Here is a 20,508-nt window from a genome sequence, read left to right as displayed (position 1 = left end):
TCTTACAACAACAGCAAATGTGATACTTGAAAAAAGGATATTTTTTATAATTAGGCCCAGGCTTTTACAATTACCTTTGTGAACATTTCTCCCGACTTCAGATGCACAGAGCAGCGTCTTGGTGCTCCATTCTCTTTGCTCAGCACCACACCGCTGTGACAGCATTGCTTGTCAATGCAGATTTTGAAGAGGCTATTTTATGTTTGCTCTTTACATGTCTCTTCTGTTAAGGTGGTCCTCTGAAGCAGCACGCCTGGGCGACAGAAAAGGCAGTAGCTATGCTTGTGCAGGCATGAGTCCGCAGTGCTGTCTGTCACTGTGGGGTCTTGTGTCGAGATTGCAGTTGAGGGCCTGTGGATTCATCTGTCGCCCTTTATACCTTCAGCCACATACGCAGGGACCTTTGCTTACGGGTGCTCCTGCTGCTGCAACTAGGTCCTGTGAGGTAAAAGTTGGAGATACCGAGCACTATCTGCTTCTGCTGCCTACCGCTGGAATACACGAAGAGATGACCGCTGGTTGTAATTTTCTTCTCTAAGGAAAAAAGAATCTTTCTCTTCCATTTGCCCTCCTATTATCCCCTTCCCCTATCCAAAAGGTTGAAGAATTAATTCATCATGCTTGAAATAAAGAATGAAGTCATTTTAGAAAGGGGATTTAAGCGTGGAATCCCCATTAACAGAACAAAGTCAGGAGAGGATTTGGTGAGACTTCTTGCTGTACAGAGGAGGCCCGCCCTCCCTCTAAAGGAACTAGTATGGTACCAATGATTATTCAGTTTGACAGACTGGGATTATGTTTGATTTGATGTATGCAATATTGTCTTCCAGAGAATTTTTTGAATGAGAGAGGATTTAATAATTCTTGATGCTTCCTGCAGTGCTCTACAAAAATTATCTCTATTTGTAACTGCCCAAGAGTCAAGAGTTGCTGTTCTCATAGTAGCTAACCTACTAACCTGGAATATCTTCATACAGATTAGTTCAAAAAAAGTGCCATTTGGAAAAGCTAGGTTTCTGTTAAAAGGTGGGGGGTTTTTACACATTGTATATGTATACAAATTATACATCTGTAAAAAAATGTATAAAATTTTAATGTATTCCTATTTTTTGCAGTTAACTTATTTTTGGCTTAGCTTGACAGTAGTTTTTATACAACTGCTGTATAACCAAAGGAAATACTATATTGAGCTTTTAAGTTTTGATTGTACCTGTTAGGGGCAGATTCCACTGCCTAAAAAGAGGGGGGTTAGATTAGGAAAGACACATTAAATATGATATAATTGCTTTTCTGTTGACTAGTTTGCTACAAGTGTTGCACAGAGGAGTAGATGCAGGTGTGTTCAGTAAGATATGCAGAGAACATTCGTTTTTGTGGCAGGTGGCACAAGGTACATTAAGTAGAAACAGAATTGCAACCCCAAAATGTAGCAGCTTAGTTTATAGTATAGTAACGGAGATGGAAAGATGTGTCTGTATCCGGAGGAAGCTTTTGTATGTTTCATTTATCTTGATACTCAGTGTTTAGGAAGTGAGGGACAGAAAAAGCTAAGATGCCTGTAAGATTATCCATTCCAACCTACTAAGAAGACAACTGTGAATAAAGCAAATATTTTTAGTCCTTTATGAGGCAAAAATACTGTCTCTAGCCTAGCATTTTTCCTGGAGTAGTATTTCTTAGATGCAGCTTTTGAATTGGATGATGCCACAAATCTTTTTGTAGCATATTAAAAATAATAAATAAAACAAAAAGAAGGAGTATTGAATATAGCTTCATGTCCCAAGCTTTAGATTTGATTGAGCAGACAGGTCCTAAGGTAGAAGGATATTTTTGCTGTATTTCACAACTCGGTACTGTTGTTTTGTTTGTTGACTTTGTATCGCCCTTTTTCAAATTGCTGCATTTTTTAATCTGCAACTTTTTCTTCTGAAACAATGGTTAATGGTGTTTTAGTAATGGCATTGTTGTTTCAGGTAATTGGAGAAAGGTGAAGGTCCCTTCCAACCTAAACCATTTTATGATTTTGCAGTTAATTTATCAACACTGTTAATGTATTTAAAAAATAAGTGTCTAGCAAAAGTATTGATAGCATTTTAAAGTCAGACTTCATTATTTTCTGCAGTGTTATTCAGCAATTCCTACGTGCGTGGTATTGGGTGGATAGTTTGGCTGAGGTCTTGCACATGATTTTGTCCCCTTTGGAAAGGACATACTCTTTTTTGCATATGTTAAAAGACTTCTGGAAGATTCAAAATAATTTTACAGGTTCTAGTGAGTTATTTTAAGCTAACAAGGCACTGATATTTGTGCTTCAAGTGTTTTGGAGGAAAAGGAGCCAGTCACAATCCATGGACTGCAGCTTTTGATTTCTCTTGGTTCATAAGAATCACAGACTCTGTAGGGATGAGCCACGTGTTCAACTAAAATCTTCTTCCCAAGCCTGCACATCTCACATGGAGTACTGAAGACATCTCTGTTTGGTCTGGTATTTCATCAATAAATGAACTGGAGAAGGGGTGAGTACTGGTGTGACAGAATATATTGGCAGCCCTGTGCTGCTGCTGTTGTTGGAATGTGGCACCCACAGAAAGCCGTGGGAGGACCTTCAGGTGGGTTGTGGCTGGCTGATAAAAGGGTACGTGAAACTCGCTGTGAAATTCAAAACTCTTCTGACCTTACGTACCCAGCTGTGGCTTCTGGACTCCCTGTTCTCAGGAGAATTATCTTGGAGTTATGCTTGTTCTAGGGAAACAAGCTTAGTGCTCAGCAAATGGGTGAAAAACAGCAAGGGACTCTTATGTTACTGGGGAAGCATGTTGGGAAAGATTGGGGAATGAGGGAGGAAGCTTCGTGTCTTTGCAGCTGCAAAGTGATCTTGACTGCTGTGCTTTACTCTGGCCCTCCTGTCCCAAAAAGGTGTGCTGGAGCTAGGGAGAAGTAGAGAATGGCAGTAAGGGTGGCAAGCTTACAGACTGCTTTTACATGGGGAACCAAAAAAAAAAGTGAGAGGTCTTTGGTCTGGAAGATGACAGCTGGGGAGGGGAAGAAGGGGTATGGTTGAGATCTGCACATCCGTGAATAGCAGGAGGAATGATTTACTGCCTGCTACAGGAACTGTGGGGCTTTGCCTTAAGTTATCATGAGGTGGGTTCAGAACAAATACAAAGATATGCCCATAATTAAACTGCAGACTTTGTGACAGGATAGTGTCACTTTTTAAGGTCCATATGATTAAAAAAATGTTTAGGTAAATTAGTATGGGAGAGGAAAGGCTGTTAAGCTCAGGCATACCAGTTAATTTTGTCTCCAGTTTCTCGTTGCCTGTGGCAGGTGGGAGTGCCTATGTTCTGCAGCTGCACCAGGCTGCTGCTGAGTTTTCTGCTGTGTTCATCAGGTGGCTTCATTAACAGGTCTGATGACTGTCAGAGGCAAGATCTGTCCCTTTTGTGGTATGCCAGCGGCCTAGCTGTTAGCACAAGTTCTCTCTCCGGGGTTCATATTCCCAACTGCATTCTGACATTGACTGTGCACGTGCCCTGCATTTGCTACAGCTGATTTCTGGTTCTGTAAACTGAATCAGTGAAGATAATTTTTAAAACAAAGAATGGCAGAACAACCTATTGCTTCCTGCTGATGCTCTGACCCCCTCGCCCTGCAGTTATCTGTCAGGGTGCAGCTGAATGTGACAGGCTGTGGCATGGAGCTGGGAACAAGAAGCTGGAGAAGAGCAGAAATTTCTTATACTGGCTTAGCCTACTGTAGGATTGTGGTGAGGTATTCTTAGGGCAACTGTTGCCAATTCTGTTAGTCTGAAGCTTACTCATTCTACCTCAGACCTGAAACAGAGCATGCAACCCTTGAAACCCTACCTGTTTTTCCTCCTCCCCCATGACCTGCGGAGATAAAACTATTTCACCTGTAGCCTAATTAAAGATACAATCTGTGCTTTCAAAGTTTTCCCTTCTCTGTTTCTGAGATGTTCTGGGAAAGAATTGGCTAGCTAAAGTAGTTCTTCAGCTTTCAAATATTAAGCAGTTTCTATGGTTCTTGCCGCCTCCTTTCTTTCTGATCTCCAATGCAAACAGGATTTTGTCATAATTCATCTGTTTGCAATCCACAGAAAACCTAGGCAGTGGTTCTTCAAGAGTGCTGTAGGAATATAGCAAAGGGTAGAAGGAGTTACGCTTTCTGTGCAAAAATATTTTTGTTTCTATGAATATACATATTTTCCAAACTGCTTAAATGTGAATGTTACTTCATAAGCAGTGTAGTGCGAATACAACATAGGAACTATGCCATTCTAGAAGACAGTAGAACCTCTTTTGGAACGTTCTCTGTGTTTCAGATTCACTATGCTTAAGAAATATGAATTCAAACTGTTTTGAAGTTAAGATGGCCAGCGGACTGCAGTCCTCTATGTAAAAATGTACTTAAAGCTAGGAGGGAAGCGTAACACATGAGAGCATGCGTAGAAGGCTGAGTGGGATTGAAGTGCTAAGTTACAGAATACTGTTGATACAAGAACAAATACATTTCTTCAATACGAAAAATCGGGAAAGCTTTTTGGACAGCAGGAGAATGAATAGTCTTCCATGAGGCAGAACAACATAACTGACTTTGAGTTGTTCAGAATCATCTCAAAAGACTTCTTGGCATTGTTGCCTTTGATAGTTGGAGACTACATGACCTGGAGATCCTTGCTCTCTGTTTTACTGCTTTATTCAGCCAGTTAATGAATATTGGCAGATGGATCTCACTTTTCAGCTGTAAGAACAGACATAACTGACTTTTTTTGTTTCCAGTCTTTTCAGGAAATCCTGAAAATACATTTCAGTTCTTAGGTAATTCTTTGAGCGCATTGACTTGTGCACCGTAATATATTGTGATGTCCTTCTAGATTTTCTTAAAAGCCAACAATGTCTATGAAGTCTGAGATTACTTCTGTTTCTCTTATGCTATCTTGTAATGCTCACTGAAACTGTGTTCTTGCTGTGCTTGTGATCCTGTGCTTCCTATGTCCACATTTATTCTTTGAAATAAACATTTCTTATATTGGTAGCTGCTTGTTATACTTGCATCTGCAGTTTAACTTTTAACTTACACTGTAGTATTGGTGTATGTTTTCAGACTGCAGTTTTTATGGGACAGAGGCTTTTTTGTGTGTATTATAAAAATGAAGTTTATTTTAATCAAACAAATAATTATAAATTATGCCCCTTTTCTAAATGTGAATGAGACACTACAATTGCTTGAATTTGGCCGTGAACGCATTCTCCACCAAGGCACTTCAAAGCTACATCTGTCTTCCCTTAACTTTATCGGCAGAGTCTCTATGTAAAGTCAGCAGTAAATCAACTTTGTCTGTTTTAACCATTCATGATATTTCTGACTTGCACATGCAAAATTTTTTTTTTTTTTAAGAATTACTCGGAATTTGTACCTTACCCCTTCTGGATTTTACAAAGAGTTTTCTTTCAGACTTTGTCTTTAAGCATTTAATTTCCATTGGAGCTGTACAGAACCATGACATTCTTAGCAATGACTGAGGCAATCTGCTTCAACTAAAGAAAATAGAGAGTAAATTAAACCCCCTTTACCTGCCAGAGCAAATTAAAAGTTGTTACTGTGGTGTTAAAGTAGTACTGTCCAAACTCGTTCACTGAAAATAAATAGGTGAAACCTGGATGCCAGCCCTTGCCTGATAGTGTCACTTGGATGAGCACAATGAATAACATTCTTCACGGCAGACTGTCTTTTTGGAGATGTGAAGAAATTTCAGAAGTGAAAAACAGGTGTGAAACCCCACTGAAGGTTGCTGGGCTGCAACAAACTTTATATTTCATGTTGAAAGTGTTTTTCTGTGAAACTGATATATATGGGTTGGTGTGGGGAGCACATAATCTAAGGATTTTGGGGTATTTTTTTAATTGACTTTAATTGACCCAAGTCTAGGATGAAAGTAATGGTTACAAATTCTCTGATCGCAAACATTGCAGATCATCTCTTATACTAATGTTCATGCTGCTACTCTAAGATGCTGCTACTCTAAGCCACAACATCTTAATTGATTTTAGCATTTTTCACAGAGAGGTTGAGGTTGGCAGGGACCTCTGGAGGTCATCTGGTCCACCCCCCTGACGTGGGCTCCACAGGACCATGCCCAGACAGCTTTTGAGGATCCCTAAGGATGGAGCCTCCACCACCTCTCTGGCAACCTGTGCCAGTGCTCAGTCACCCACAGTGAAAACGTGTTGCCTGATGTTCAGGGGGAATTTCGGCTTGTGCCCACTGCCTCCGGTCCTGTCACTGGGCACCACTGAAAAGAGCCTGGCTCTGCCCTCTTTGCCCCCTCCCTTCAGGTATTTATACACATTGATAAGATCTCCCCCCTCGAGCCTTCTCTTCTCCAGGTGGGACAGTGCCAGCTCTCTCAGCCTCATGGGAAAAAGGCTCCTGTTTCTATTTTTTTTTTTTTTCTTTTAAATTTGCCCCCCAGTTCTGTCCTGCAGCATGTAAAGCCAGGCTTCCTTGAGAACATTAATTCAACCATTTAGGATACAGTTCTATCTAGAAAAAGCATTTGCATAGTACTGGATTGGAATATCATTTGGGTCTTTTAATCTGTGATCTGTTAAGGTAATATATTTCAGTCATAAAATGATCTCTGTTTTTTTTAGCCCTGGAAAGATGTTAGGCCCTTATTGTTGCTACAGGTCTAAATATTTCCGATTTTGTTGTACATAAGTGGTGTGTATATCATTTTTCAGTCCGGTAAAATTTACGGATCTTGTTTATTTTTCCACAGTGCTAGTTGTAGTGGTTGCAAAGAAGTCCGGAGTGTTTGTCACTCCTCCCATTTATGCCTTACTGCGTGGCACGTGGTGAGGAGGTGGTTGTCATTACTGCCAAGTGCATGTTTAACTACATGCGTAACATCATGCCTGCTAGGGAGGTCTGGCCTGTAAGCTTTGCTGTAAAAGAAGGAAATGTTTGTGGCTCAAAGCAACATAATGTTTATACAAACCATCACAAATTCACGGCTTACTGGGGAAGGGGGAGTCCATTAAAATGTGTTGGTTTCACCGCCCCTGCTGTATAGGAGTGTTCTCTGGCAAGGTATTCAGCCCAGTAACACGTTTACCTCTCTGGTGCTTACCAGGAAGGCATCTACCATCTGTCTGAAGCCCTCATGGAAAATCTGAGTGCCATTGCAGTTGCCACCCTTCTCTGCTGGAAATTATCTATTCTTGGATCCTAGAAATGAGTTCAGGTTGTGCTTTTGCCGGCTAGGTTCAGTAACTTAGTGCTTGATGTCCTCTCTCAGTGAAGATTGTTAGCTGACTTGGCAGTTCTCCTTTTGTTGACTGATAAACTTGGAGCATACACTGAAGAATTTTTCTAGCCTTTGGGGTAACTTTTGTGGTTCGTTTCACGGGATGCTAGGTTACTAGAGCTACCTAGATTACTGCCTAAGCTTTGTAGAGATCAGTGAAGAGATCTCTATAGAGATCTTAATTGTATGAGTGCTATACAGGAATAAAGTCTCCTCAGTACTTTTAGGTGTTAGTCCTGCAACAGTCAGGAGACCTTCCTCACTTCGTCTATTTATGTAGAGCTGATGTGAGTTTACATTCTTAGTGTATTGTTCCATACAATAACCTTTTCTTATCCCATGAATCATCCTCATTTTTCTCTGCATAGTGTCCACTTTCTGGCAAATGGTAGCAGTTTTTAATGCTGTCTGTTAAAGCAAATAATGTCTTCTCAAAGTCACCAAAATAGCTGGTGTGGCAGCCAGCTGAGATAGACTCTCTTCTGCAACATACTTTTAGTGAAGTGATGGAAATTGCTATGCCAATGTGTATTGCCATCAAACCTGGGGAAAGTTTTTTTTTTTGATACAAATTAACAATCAGTATTTTCTTTCCAAGTTCACTTAATATTCACATCACTAAAAACATAAGCTAGGATGAAACAGAAATAGTGATTTGTGAATTTTGCTGCATGTCAGACAACTTTTTCGTGCTACTGTTAAATCTAAAGAATGCTAACATACATTTGCAGAGCTGCGTGAAAAGATGAAGTGTCAAGCCTGATTAGCATCTCTTCTGATATCTCATTAGTAACATAAAGTAGATGAAATTTGAATGATAGTTTTCCCTGTTGTGGTAAAGGAATGTGACTGTGAGACTTGGGGGTTCTTGCCCGTTGTCCAGCCTGAACATGTGCATTGCACAAACACCTTCAGTGACTTCTTAACTATATTCTTGTGCTGATTGAATAAGAAAGAATATGCTTACCGCTCAGCAAAAAGTGATTTTTTTCTCATTTTTTTTCTTTTTTCCACATACTGAGATAAGGTGTTACAACCAAGGTTCAGATCCAGTTACTCAGTTAACATCTACAGTTCATCCTTCCTGTAGTCTTTCCACTGACTAGAGATCTTCTGTCTTGACCATCGTCAGCGAAGCTGCTATTCGCTGTTTGTATCTCTGTAGCAAATTGTAACGCTTGCATTTTGACCAGGCAAACTAACAAAGTCAAATTTAATTTATTAATTGCTGTGTTGCTTATCAGATTTCCTTCAGATACATTTGAAGGTGGTTTGTTGTAGAAGAATGGCTGCAGAAGCATTGCCTTAGAATCTCTGAAGATCTGCACAATCCAGGCCTGGTATTAGAATAGGCCTGTAATCAGAATTGTACTGAAGTTGCTGTGCTGAAGTTAACAAGAAAGGTAGCCTTGAGCTACTCTTGAATCCGGAGACCAAGTAATTATGTTGTGCCAACAGGCCGTGGCTGTAACAGGCTACAGCTGCTGGGAAAGCAGGTGCAGGGCCAAGAAAGATAGGGACCGGTATGGGAAAATAGGGAGTAACAAACTACAAGGCTGAAGCACAGCAACACAATTAGCTACATGGATAGAATGCTTATTTTAGTCATGATAATTAGGGGTGTGAGAACCACGTGCATTTAGAGACTACTAAGCAATTATATTTCTGCTTTACGAATGTGCATATGTATTGGTTCTATATAAGTAGTGTTAGAAACTAATAAAGTTGAGCAAGATGCATAACTCATATTGAGCGTCTTCTTGACTCCGGCGAACCCTTCTTCCAGCAGTTTGTCTTGCAATAAATGCTGTATACAGTGATAAAATAGCAGTATATTTTTCAAATAGCTTTGAACATGACCTGCACAAGGGGTATATCTTCACTACAGCTTAGTGTTTTGATGGTTTTTACAGATGGCATTTCTGAATGAGTTTCTAGGGAGCAGTAGTGTTGAAAGGGAACGTTTTCCGTTAACATTGGAGACTTACTGAGGTAGTTAATAGCGCAAGTAGCTAACCCAAGTGACTGGGTGGGTGGGTGTCAGAGTCAACAGAGCTGGCACAGAGCTGAAATGCCAGTTAATGCTTGGGGTGGTGTTCTCCTCGAGAACACTAGTAATAAATGCAACAGGCTAAGAATAACGGTTGCCTAATAAATGCCACAGTAATTTTACTAACATTTCTAGAATGTGTTTCCACATACATTCCAGAACTACAGTATGTTTGCCCTGACAGCCGTTGCGTTGCATTCAGGCTAAGACTCGTTCGAGACTAGTCTTAAGAACTAATAGAGCTTGGCTTCAGAGACTGGATTTTTTTTTCCCCTCCCTCTTTTCCTTATCCTGATTAGTTAGTAAAAATCTTCTTATTTAGACTCTTTTGCAATCAGTTTTATTGGAAAGGAGGGAAAAAGAACCTGTTTCAAAAGGACCAGGGGTATTTGGTAGCATAACTATCATTAATAGGAATCATTAGGTAGACTTGCCTTTCTTTGCTGTTTTGTTATGTTAGATGTTAATAAGAACAAGCTTAATATACTTTGATTGTGGTTATGCTGTACTTAAATAGGTGTAGCAGGTTTTCATTACAATAACTACAGTCTTGGATAAGTATTGAATGAGTATGGCTAAAGACTTGGGGAGAATAGATTATTTAATGTGGTAGTTCTGGATGGGGTCTCAGCTCTCAGGATTGAGTTCTTTTATGGCAGAGCAGGATGAGAATTTTAGTCAGTTTTTGCCTTTTCAGTAAAATGAAACAAACTGCAATGAGATTTTTTTTTTTTAATTTTTATGTAGGAGAATAGACAGAGAATTACTATATTTTTAGTGAACTTTCTAGCAAAGTGATAACATTTTCTGCTTGTGGGCGGTGGCTGCTCTCCTAAGCTGATTGCTGATTTGAGAGTGGCGTGCTGTTGCATGCAGGACAGGTATCAGCTCTTTTTCAGGCTGTCAGTAAAAGTTGTTTTTATATGAACACCAAGGCTTCTGTGTAAAGATTAGAACCACTTGAACTTCACGTCAAAATTGCTGGCATTGAAATAATAATGCTTTGGGCAGTAAAAATAATTTGAAGGCAAGTTAGGGACTTGTGGTACTCCAGGGCAGTTGTCACTTTCTGTTTTCCATCTTGTAAATGTCAGAATATAATGCCTTTCACTTATTTTAATGAGGTTGTGTTGGTTTCATAACTTTTTTTTTTGGGGGGGGTGGTGGTGGTGGTGGAGTTAGTTTATCATTTCTGTAGTGAATGAACAGAAGTTCTTGGAGTGGAACCTTGTTACATGAAATATCCAGGCATTTTCTAGGTTTTTGTGTCATGGAAGTCACTACTTATACTGAATGTCTGTTTTACTTAACTTGCACTGCAGGATTTGTCATTCTGATTTCAGTGTCTGACTTTTCTCTCTTTCCATATGGTGGGTTTGCAATGAGTAGCACAGCTTCCTGAGACAGTGTTTCCATAAAGTGTGAGAGTGCGATGTTATTTTTATCATTTTTATCGTATGCATCTGTTTCTGGTGGTGTTTCTTGATTATCATGAGCTACTACTTTATTAGGCAGGCACTTCTTCAAATTGCTTTGCTTGTGAAAATGTTTTTCTTTTGCTGTCCTTCAAGGGATTTTGTCATCTATAGAACAGACTTGCTGGGTAGGAGGGTTAAACAGATATGCCTTATGCAAGAATATAAAATAACTAATTATCTATATTTGTGTATGTATGTGTGCTCATACAGGATGTAAAGTAACTCCTCCAGGAATCCTAGTATTGAACTGTGATGCCCAGTTCATTAGTCAGCTCTACAGGAGGTGCCCCAGCCAAGCACAAAGATGGGACACAGTTCTCTTTAAGGGCATTGCCCCTGACATTCCTTTGATCTACTGCATTTAGAAAACAGAAGGGGGAAATGGGCAAATAAATGTTCTTTTTCTGTGCTCTTTGTAGAGAAAATCGTGTATTGCCAGTAGTTTGAGGTACACTGTCATCTGAAACTGTTAACTGTGACAGACCACGATCTTTTTCTAGGTAGGTGCTTCTGTTGAGTACAGTGCCCATTAATAATATATAGGCATGCTCTTTAAGATGCTTGGTATCAAGCCTTCATGTATCAGCCTGCAGTGATAAACCATGAGACAACGAAGGGTCCTAGAGCTGTGTGGCCGTACTGTGAAAGATAGGAGAAACAGCATCTCTTTGCTTCTACATAATTTACGCCGTTTGTGGGGGTAGTGCTCAATGTCTGCTGTCTGTGCTGCAGCCACTCTGAAAGCTTTATATATTTGGATAAACAAACAGTACAATTACTTTGATCCATTATGATGGTCCTACCACTGGTTTGTTCCCTTGCACACTGCCTTGGAGTGAGGCAAACATGCACTGCTGGGGATATTCCCAGCCTGAGTTGTCGGGCAGCCTGATGCCAAAAAAATAACAAAAAATTTAAAACCACTTAAAAAATACTATAATATTTGTTTTGAATAGCTGGTCTTTAGATTCCAGAGATGCTGGAGTAGCGGAATGTAAAAAAACCTGATTTTATCTGTTGGGATGATCTTTTCAATGTGCTCGACTCTATGCTTACAGAGGAAAGAGCATTTGATTTTTCAATTCATCATATAAAAACCTGAAGGCTTCCCTCCCTTTTCTAGTGTTGGTAGTTGCTTGTAGTAATTATTTTGACCCATGATCATGAGGAGTACATCGATGATTATATAGCCACTACATGTAAATACTTAATTATATATTAGGGAAAACAGCGAGTACTATGAATTTGCTGTGGTTGGACATGTGACGAGAGCAAAAAGGTATTTCAAGCTCAGATGTCTTAGTTGATGATTTCTGGTGTAGTCAGCTTAGAAGATCAAGCTGCCAAAGTCCTGTGGTTCATTCATCATCTGGTTTAGGTACTATGTGCAGTTACTTATGTAGCCAGTTGTTATTGCTTCATCTTCATTAACTAATTGTGAGAAAGGAAGAGAATTCACCAAATACTTTCCAAAATGTGAACTAATTATAGTACAACTATGACCTACTTGGCTTCTTAGCACAGCTGAATTGGGGATGAATTGGGCTGTGTGGATGTTGTTCTGAAGAATCTAAGACCTGTTTTTCAAAGATGCCTTGTCTTCTTCAATGTGAAGTACCTGATTTTACACCTACGTTCTCATTTTTAAATGTACCTTGGCCCTCCTGAAGGTGACTTTCTTGATTGGGGATGGGTGGGGTGGTGAAACCACATTATATGGAAGGAAAAGAAAAAACAATTCTTTCAAGATTTTTGATGTATAAAATGTTCTTCCTTCTGGTGGAAGTGACGTTTGGTTGGGAATGCTGACAACACTTGCTAAGGGACTAAAACAGGTGCAAGTTCTGAAAATTATTAAGTCTTTGATGGCAATATCGTCTACTTCTGGATGCTCGCAGTGCAAGAGTGTCTTCTGTGGCTTCCTATTGCATGGGCCTAGTTTTCTAGTCAGAATATGTAATGCCAGTTTATATTAACTTTTTGTGTGACAAAGGGAGGCTTCCATGAAGTCACAGAATGGTCAGGGTTGGAAGGGACCTCCCTGCTAAAGCAAGTTTGCCTAGAGCATGCACAGAATCGTGTCAAGGTGAGTTTTGTCTCCAGAGAAGGAGAAATAGTGTAGGTAGTTTAAAAAAAAGAGGGGGGGGGTGGGGGGGGGTGGGGAGGAAAAGAAGAAACAACCTTTGCTGCTGTTAAACTACTAGCAAAGCACACTCCTTGTGTGCTGTCACAGGCAGTGGGTGGACGGTAGAGAGAAAATATGGATGCCGTCAAGAAGCCTTCTTATTCATGTTCTAGCACAGAACATGAGAACTGACATTTTGCTAATCACTTCTCTTAGTAAACGTGAGAAGCATTATGAGTTTAGTTTTAGCAAGAGACAACAGGGAATAATGCAGTTTGCATTAGCACAGAGCTTTCTAGAAACTAGTTTTCTCCATCTGGATAGAGATTTCAGGTGGCTATGCACTCTGTGAACTTGATGTGTGTTAGCCAAGCAGGACAGGAGAGGCTTAGTGCTGCAGTGAAAGTTAAAGCCTGAGTAGGTGGCTGCAGCAGGCATACTGCTCAGTAAAGGTAGAAAATTATTCTAGTGATATTTTACCAAAGTCAGAATGACTTAAGGGCAAAGACAGGAAGAAGTTCAGAAGCTCAGTGCTCTTTGTGGTCATTGAAATTCATACTTTGCCTCTGACCTGTGAGAATATTTGTCAGGCTGTTGGTGGTATTTACTTTGGTTTTGAGTTCTAGGCATGTGAGAGAAGTCAGTCTTCCATCCGAGTGTGCAGATGGAAGATGCTCGTCGTCAGGTTGAACCAAAATCTGCTGTGGTGTAGATGCATTACAAGGTTAGGTAACTCTGATAATTTCCTGAAGTGTACGAACTGTCCACTTTAGAGGAGATTTTTATTGTCATTCAAAAGGTGTGCCTGCATGTTGTTGTTGACACCATGGATGACTAGACATGGAATTAAAAATTCTGGGAAATAAAAATTCCAATTGTTATATTTCCGTGATCTGTTGTCCCTCCCTCCCCAGCCCCAGCTGTGACACTAAATCATCACATTTGCATGGTCAGTGTCTGGTAAAAATTGAGACAAACTCAATTATTTATGAAGCTGAAAACTGCTGGCTTCTGGGGAAGGAAAGAAACCATGAAGCATGTACTAATAATAATAAAAAAAAGGCAAACCAAAAACTTACGTGAAAAATTGATTGAGGCTAATGCAGGTTTTATAGCATATCTTTAAGCTGCTACAGATGTGATTTATGGTAATCAGTTCTTTATTAGTCTGGGTCCTTTGATTGAAGCAAATGTTTCGGAGTGTCTCCATCTGAATCACTGCCAGGATAATGGTTACAGTGAGCTGGAATTTCCAAATAGCTTAAAAAAAATAATCTATCTTGCGAGCCAATATAGCTGACTTATTCCAGAAACCCTTGATCTTACTGGTGCTGGTGTTGCTAGCAGGTGACTTTTGGTGTTCCTAGTTTGGTCTCAATAGCCAAAGAGTTTGGAGCAGCTCCTTGTGCTTTGAAATCCAGGAGATCGGTGATGAACATCTGGCTTCCAACTGGGAAGCTCTGCTGTCCACCAGCAGTTTAAAAAGTTGCTATTATGCTTTTCTTAAAATAGGCATCAGAGGAAATTCCCTAAAAGGTAGTGGCTTACACTGCTGGAGTAAATATCTTAAGAAATGTGTCAAACCATTTCTTTACTTCAGTGATGTTCTGTACCTTTTCCAACTGGGGTTTCTAAGAATGATCTCAGAAAGAAGCAGTTGATTAACATTCTGTTGGTTTTTACATCAGTTAAACTGTTTAGGGCTTCTGCTGAATTTGTACAGCAATCTATCAGGAATTACTGTGGAAAGCTGTTGTATTCTGGAATTATTTTTCAAGACACGAGTGTATTTAAAAGCTGTCCAAAAAAACTTGGATGACTTCCTGGGATAGGAACTTCTCTTCCAAGTAGAGCTGGAAGTTTACAGCTGGTGCTGGGACTCTGGCTAGACAAGCTAATAACGTTGGACTTTCATCACATCTGAAAATTTATTAAAGTAAAAAATATTCAAGGTACAGCTAAATGAATTTTTCAATTAGATAGAACTTGTGCAGAATGTGCTCTTGAGCCACCTGAACATGAGCTAGCAGTGAGCTGAGCCTGTGCAGCCATTGTTAATGACAGGGTAAAGCTGCAATGCATGAGTGGTTTGGCTCAGAGGTAAAGTGTATTTGCATTTACCGTGTACCAGCTATGTAAATTCTAGTTTACACAGACGTGCCATCTAAGGTATGAGCTGAGAGTAAGCAGAAAAAATTGTGTAAGATGTGTTTGTGGGTTTGTGTGTTTTCAGGTCTTTTTGCTGAGCTGTTGTGTTGTGGGTTGCTAAGAGAACTGCTCCAAGTGTTATCCCCTTTGCCTTGCTGGAGTCAGAGCGTGTGTGTTCTGCACTGAGGCCGTAGCCTCGTGGTATCTGATTTTTGCGTAGTGTGTCAGTTGCTGGGTAGTTACAGAGCTTTAATCCATCTCCTTATCTTACTGTGTTCTCTGCTTGTGCTGTTTTGTCTGTAGACTTTTCTGGTTGTGTTTTCTCTTCATCCACATTTGTGTGGTTTTTTTTTTCTTGATAGGAAGAGCAAGTGGAAATTTCTTCTGTGTATCATTTCAGGCTTATGTCAATACGTAATTTAGACATATGCCTGAGGTTGTAATTTTCATGAATGGCCTAAGTCAGTCTAATTCTGCACCATATTTTTGCTTCCTCTCTTGCACTGGCATTAGCAAGCACAGGGCTGCACAGTGACACAGGGCAGCAATCTCAGTTGAAACCAATCCCACCAAAAAACCCTGAACTGATTTATTTACTTTGTGGCCATATGGCTGCCCGCATAAGCATAAAAGCACTTAAGGACAAGTTAAAGTACTCTGAGCTGGTGTCTTTGGTTTGGGGGATTGTTGTTTCTGTTTTGTTTCTGTCAGCATGCATTGGAGTTGTGTGTGAAGGGTAATGGTGGTTTTGCATTGGCTTCCTGTGCTTTGCATAGGTTTTCAGTGGCTGGGGAAAACACAGGTTTGTTTTTCTTTACACTTCTGTAATCCCTACAAGAAACATTTGTTTGACTCTTACCTTGGTCTTGCATGCAGGTAGCACTGCTAAAGTCAGCACGACTTCACCCTCGCACCTTGGTCTGCCAGTTTGCAGGCTCAGTTTGTTTGCCACCAAAGGTGTTTTGAGTTCCATGACAAAACAGATGCTTGTCTTCCTTCTGGAACTCAGTGCTGTTAGATTTTTATACCTATAAGGAATCTGACATTTTCCTTTCTTTTTCATGTGGGGCTGCATTAGTAATAAAGTAATTGCTGGTTAAAAAAAAATATCTGTGGTATATTACATAAATATCTTCTGATCTGATTATTCTTAAATGGATTGTGGATTACAAAAAAATATTCAGGTTATAGTGATGATGTACACTGACACTGTTTCTTTTCTTTTTCTTTCCTCCCTTCCCCTTATGTGAATGGTGTATCCGTGCTTCTCATCATCGCTGCCGATTTATTTTTATTTTTTTCCCAATCATCTAGAAAACCACCTAAGGTAAGTATTTTGTTTCTTTTTGCATTTGTACCTGCTTGAAAATGTTGAGCAATGCAGAAGTGTTGGGGGTGTTACCACAGTATGTGATCAACACAGTTTTGATAAAGGAAAACACATCTTTTTTTAAAAAATCTATCCCTTATACTTCTCAGTTAAAGACTTCATTACAGAAGAATACATTTTAATCCAACTAACATGCAGGCAAGGCAGATGACATAAAGCTGTGACCAGAACAAACCATGATTTTAATGAATTCATAAAAACATTTGAAAGAGTAAATAAGTATTGTGTGTAAAACATTTAATTGCACATAATTCTACTTAAGACTTAAAATACTGTTTTTAAAAGATGGCAAAATACATCTAGTAAGAAACAAACTCTTCTTATTTGTAATTGATGATATTCAAAAATTTATTAATTTGTGTAAAAGTGGCCAAAGTGCACTGGAATTTGTCTAGAAAAGGTTCTCTGTGGTGTTTGAATGCAAGGGAAGGGAGAGACAAGGATAGAGAAGGAGCTTTACTGGGATAACAAATACAGTATTGGTACAGGGCTGGTAGCAATGATGGGGTGGAAGGACTGTGTGAACTACCTGTCAGCACATGCAAAACACTGTATTGGTATTTTGCTTTGGCAATCTAATGATAACTTTATTCTTTCTGTCTCTTTTGGATAGTACTTTTCACAGCAGAAAGCTGTAGTTGGCTCTGAGTAAGGTTTTATTTTACATTATTTTCTTTGGTTTGTAGATCTTCAAGAAGCAGTGCGTGCAAGTCTGACGTGACTTCTGCAGGTGTAGCAGAGCATTCTGTAGGGCTTCTGGGAAGAGAAATTGGGACGGATATTGATCCATAGATCTGTCTTACATGGATATCTATGTACTTTATGGTTCAGACAGCTATTTTATGTGTGTGCGCATTTAAATATATAATTCAAATATCTATTGTTTTGAATAATTTTTTTAAGTGTCAGAAGATGCCAGCATCTCAGTAACTGACATGTACTACTATTGTTACTCCCAATAGGCAGGGAAGAATGGAACAAACTCTATTTTAACGTGAGCTATATTACTAATCTTGGGCTTCTAGTGTAATTTTGTGACAAAGGTAAAATGGCTATTCTGAGCTGAGATTTACAAGCTGTGCCCTAGGCCTCCCTCAGATTTCTGCCCGTGCTTCTTCAGGCCTGTGGTAGGTCTTGCGCTTGTCATACAGTGACCAGCTCCATCCCCACCCCACCCTGGGTTCTCTGACTTCCATTTACATTAAGCTTACTGCTGTAGACTTTCTTTGCCATTTCCTAATGTATCTGCTTTACCACTTAGCTCCATCAGCAGTTGTACTAGGGGTGTAGGAAGAGCTGCCTGGTGAATGAAGATTTCCCTTCCTCAGTTCTCCCTTGCTTTTATTTTAGCAACCAGGTAGCCCTGTAGGCCACTCTACAAGTCAGACTGCTTCACTGAGACTTGCGTAAGCGATACCTGCACCAGTCCAGCATACCTTTTTTTTTTGTAAAAACAAAACATACTTAATTGGCAATCTGTGGGTCAGATAGAAATGGCTATTGAATGTTAGCTATGCATTCACAGTGTTTTATAGCTGCTCAGACAGTACGTTAGGGATTATGTTCCGTCTGGGTAATGCACTGTTAAATGCTGGAAGCCTCAGACTCTAGTCTATACTGAGGATTAGGCTTCAAAACAACTAATAATGAATGTGAAATTAGACTCCTTTCTAAACTAATTATGTCATTTGTCTTAATCTGGCAAGTAGCTAATATTGGATGTGTTGGTCATTACCTGTAGGTGGTTCACTGAAGTATACTTGCATGCATAAACCCTTAAAATTATTGATTCTTCAAGCCATTGATTATAGGGGCTTTAATAAAAATTAGTTCTGCAGAATATTGTTTTGGCTATTTAAAATGTGAGTTACTCTTGGCTGTCTTCTGATTCTGTGAGAAGTTACTGGTGTGTAGCAGTCAGGCACAATGGCTTCTAGTTTAAAATGTGCAATATCATTTTAAGCTATGGGTATAGGTAAATTTGAGACAAAATTCCAGATTTTTTCACTGATGTGGTGGATGTGTAGAGCTGCATCACTTTGTTTTGCTGTGATAGCCATAACCTTTAGCTGCCTCCTTGGCAAAATAATAACCAACAGCTGTCTTTAAACTGATGTAGGTATTTGCTGAAAAAATCTGAAAAAAAGCCCTGTATCTTTTCTTTACTGAAAGGTTGTGGTTACCAGAACAAGTCTTTTTTTTAATTTCTAATGGTTATTAACACTGCAAGTATTGTTCTCTATAACCTAGAAATGGCCTACATAACTTATATCTATGGTAGTGAGCACGCTAACAATGACTCTGGATACATTAGTACCAGGATCTAGCACTCCTGGCTAATTTTTTCTCATAACTCTCCATTTTTCTATGTTTGTGCTTGTGAGTTAGAATTCTTTTAATGAATATACAAGTACATACTCAAGCTTATATTTTCACTGGGGACTTCCAATTATGCAAGATCCGTCCTGGTGAGTCACATTCCATTACTTGTAGTTCTGTCTGTTATTTGACTGTTTCTAGATGTCTAAAATGCAATGTCCAAGCTTTTTTACAACCATCACACCACCACTGAAAATACTATGCTATGTTAAACACTGGAATAATAGAGCTGGGGAAAAAAAAACACCCAGCTGATCCCTTAGCTCCACTCAAAGTTTTTGGTTTAGAAGCCATTACCTTAATCTAGCAGGATCTTGGCAGCTTCCTTTTATCTAGCTTTCTCTTTGAGAAGCTAGGCTGAATTATGAAGTATAGAATCTTACAAAAATGAGAAAATTTTAATGCTTGTTTGTTAGTTCCTGCTATAATTTACAAGCCCAGAATAATTTTGGGTCTGGTTGTGAGAACTGGCCAACACCTGTGTGAACTTACGTCTGCTTGTGGTTGAATGCCAGCCTCTGCAGACACTTGAAGTAGGTGTACACCTGTCTTCTGTGGTTTTCCCATTTTGCTTACCTTCTGAAGATACGTTAAGCTTCCTGGTACAGCGGCTATGGGATTGACATCAGAGCAGTAGGAAAGCAGGAATACTCATCCACAGAGCCACAGAGACTTACTCAAAATTCTTAGAAGAATAACTGAAAGTTCAAGAAATCTTAGTGGAGATACAGGTAGCAATTTTAAACTTTGAGTTTCCAACAAAAAAATATTTGCATTTTTTTCTTTTAATGTTAAAAATGCCTAAATGGAATAGATTTTCCAAAATGTACTTCAAAATTAATTCGCAGAGGTTGCTTGAAGTTTAAAAAGTTCTGTTTGTCACAGATCATGGAATCACAGAATGGTTTGGGTTGGAAGGAACTTTAAAGATCACCTAGTTCCCATCACCCTGCCATGGGCAGGGACACCCCCCACCAGCCCAGGCTGCTCCCAGCCCCATCCAGCCTGGCCTTGGTCACTGCCAGGGATGGGGCACACACAGCTGCTCTGGGCAGCCTGGGCCAGCGCCTCGCCGCCCTCACAGATCTCTGTTCAAATACATTTCAATAGCAGTTTTGGTACAGTTAGTTGACACAGTTTTGATATAAGTTGGTAAAGATTGTTGCTTTCTTCAAAAAGCAAAATAGGCACTTTCAGTGCCCAGTAATGCCCAGTTTGAGAATTAGCTACTGAGTCTGAGACTTCAGCATTAACAGTTTCTGATAGCTTTGATAGTCGTAATGACAGAGGGTTTAATACCTTCTTCAGGGAAATGGATCTTAGGGAGAAAAAAATTATTTAAAAAAATTATTATTCGGCATATACCTATCAAAAGTAATACGCACCATTTTCATTTTCAAGGAAGAGTAATCACTGAAGGTGGGAGAAGGAAGGGAGCATCTTAGATGAGACTTAGAGGGATTTTTCTTACTCATCATAACTTAAGTTCTGTATCTTGACCCCAAGTATGCTTGCACGTTCTTCTTGGGACTGCACGTCCTGCAGGTCAGGAAAATATAAACTGGAGTGTCACCTTTGTACAGAAAAGATGACCAAAGGGGTCAC

General features: G+C 39.6%; 1 protein-coding gene across 7 annotated transcripts in view; it reads left to right on the top strand.

The window, feature by feature from the left end:
• The window catches only part of KIF13A (kinesin family member 13A), a 119,449-nt gene that overhangs the window by 31,038 nt on the left and 67,903 nt on the right, over positions 1-20,508 (top strand). For all 7 annotated transcript variants that reach the window (XM_037380092.1, XM_037380087.1, XM_037380086.1 and 4 more), the window contains one exon: positions 16,449-16,461. In XM_037380092.1, the coding sequence (XP_037235989.1) occupies positions 16,449-16,461 (13 nt within the window). The remainder of the gene's footprint in view (positions 1-16,448; positions 16,462-20,508) is intronic.

Source organism: Falco rusticolus, chromosome 3, assembly GCF_015220075.1.
Source record: "Falco rusticolus isolate bFalRus1 chromosome 3, bFalRus1.pri, whole genome shotgun sequence".
In the NCBI taxonomy this organism is placed as follows: Eukaryota; Metazoa; Chordata; class Aves; order Falconiformes; family Falconidae; genus Falco; species Falco rusticolus.
This window is presented reverse-complemented; position numbering and strand designations above follow the sequence as displayed.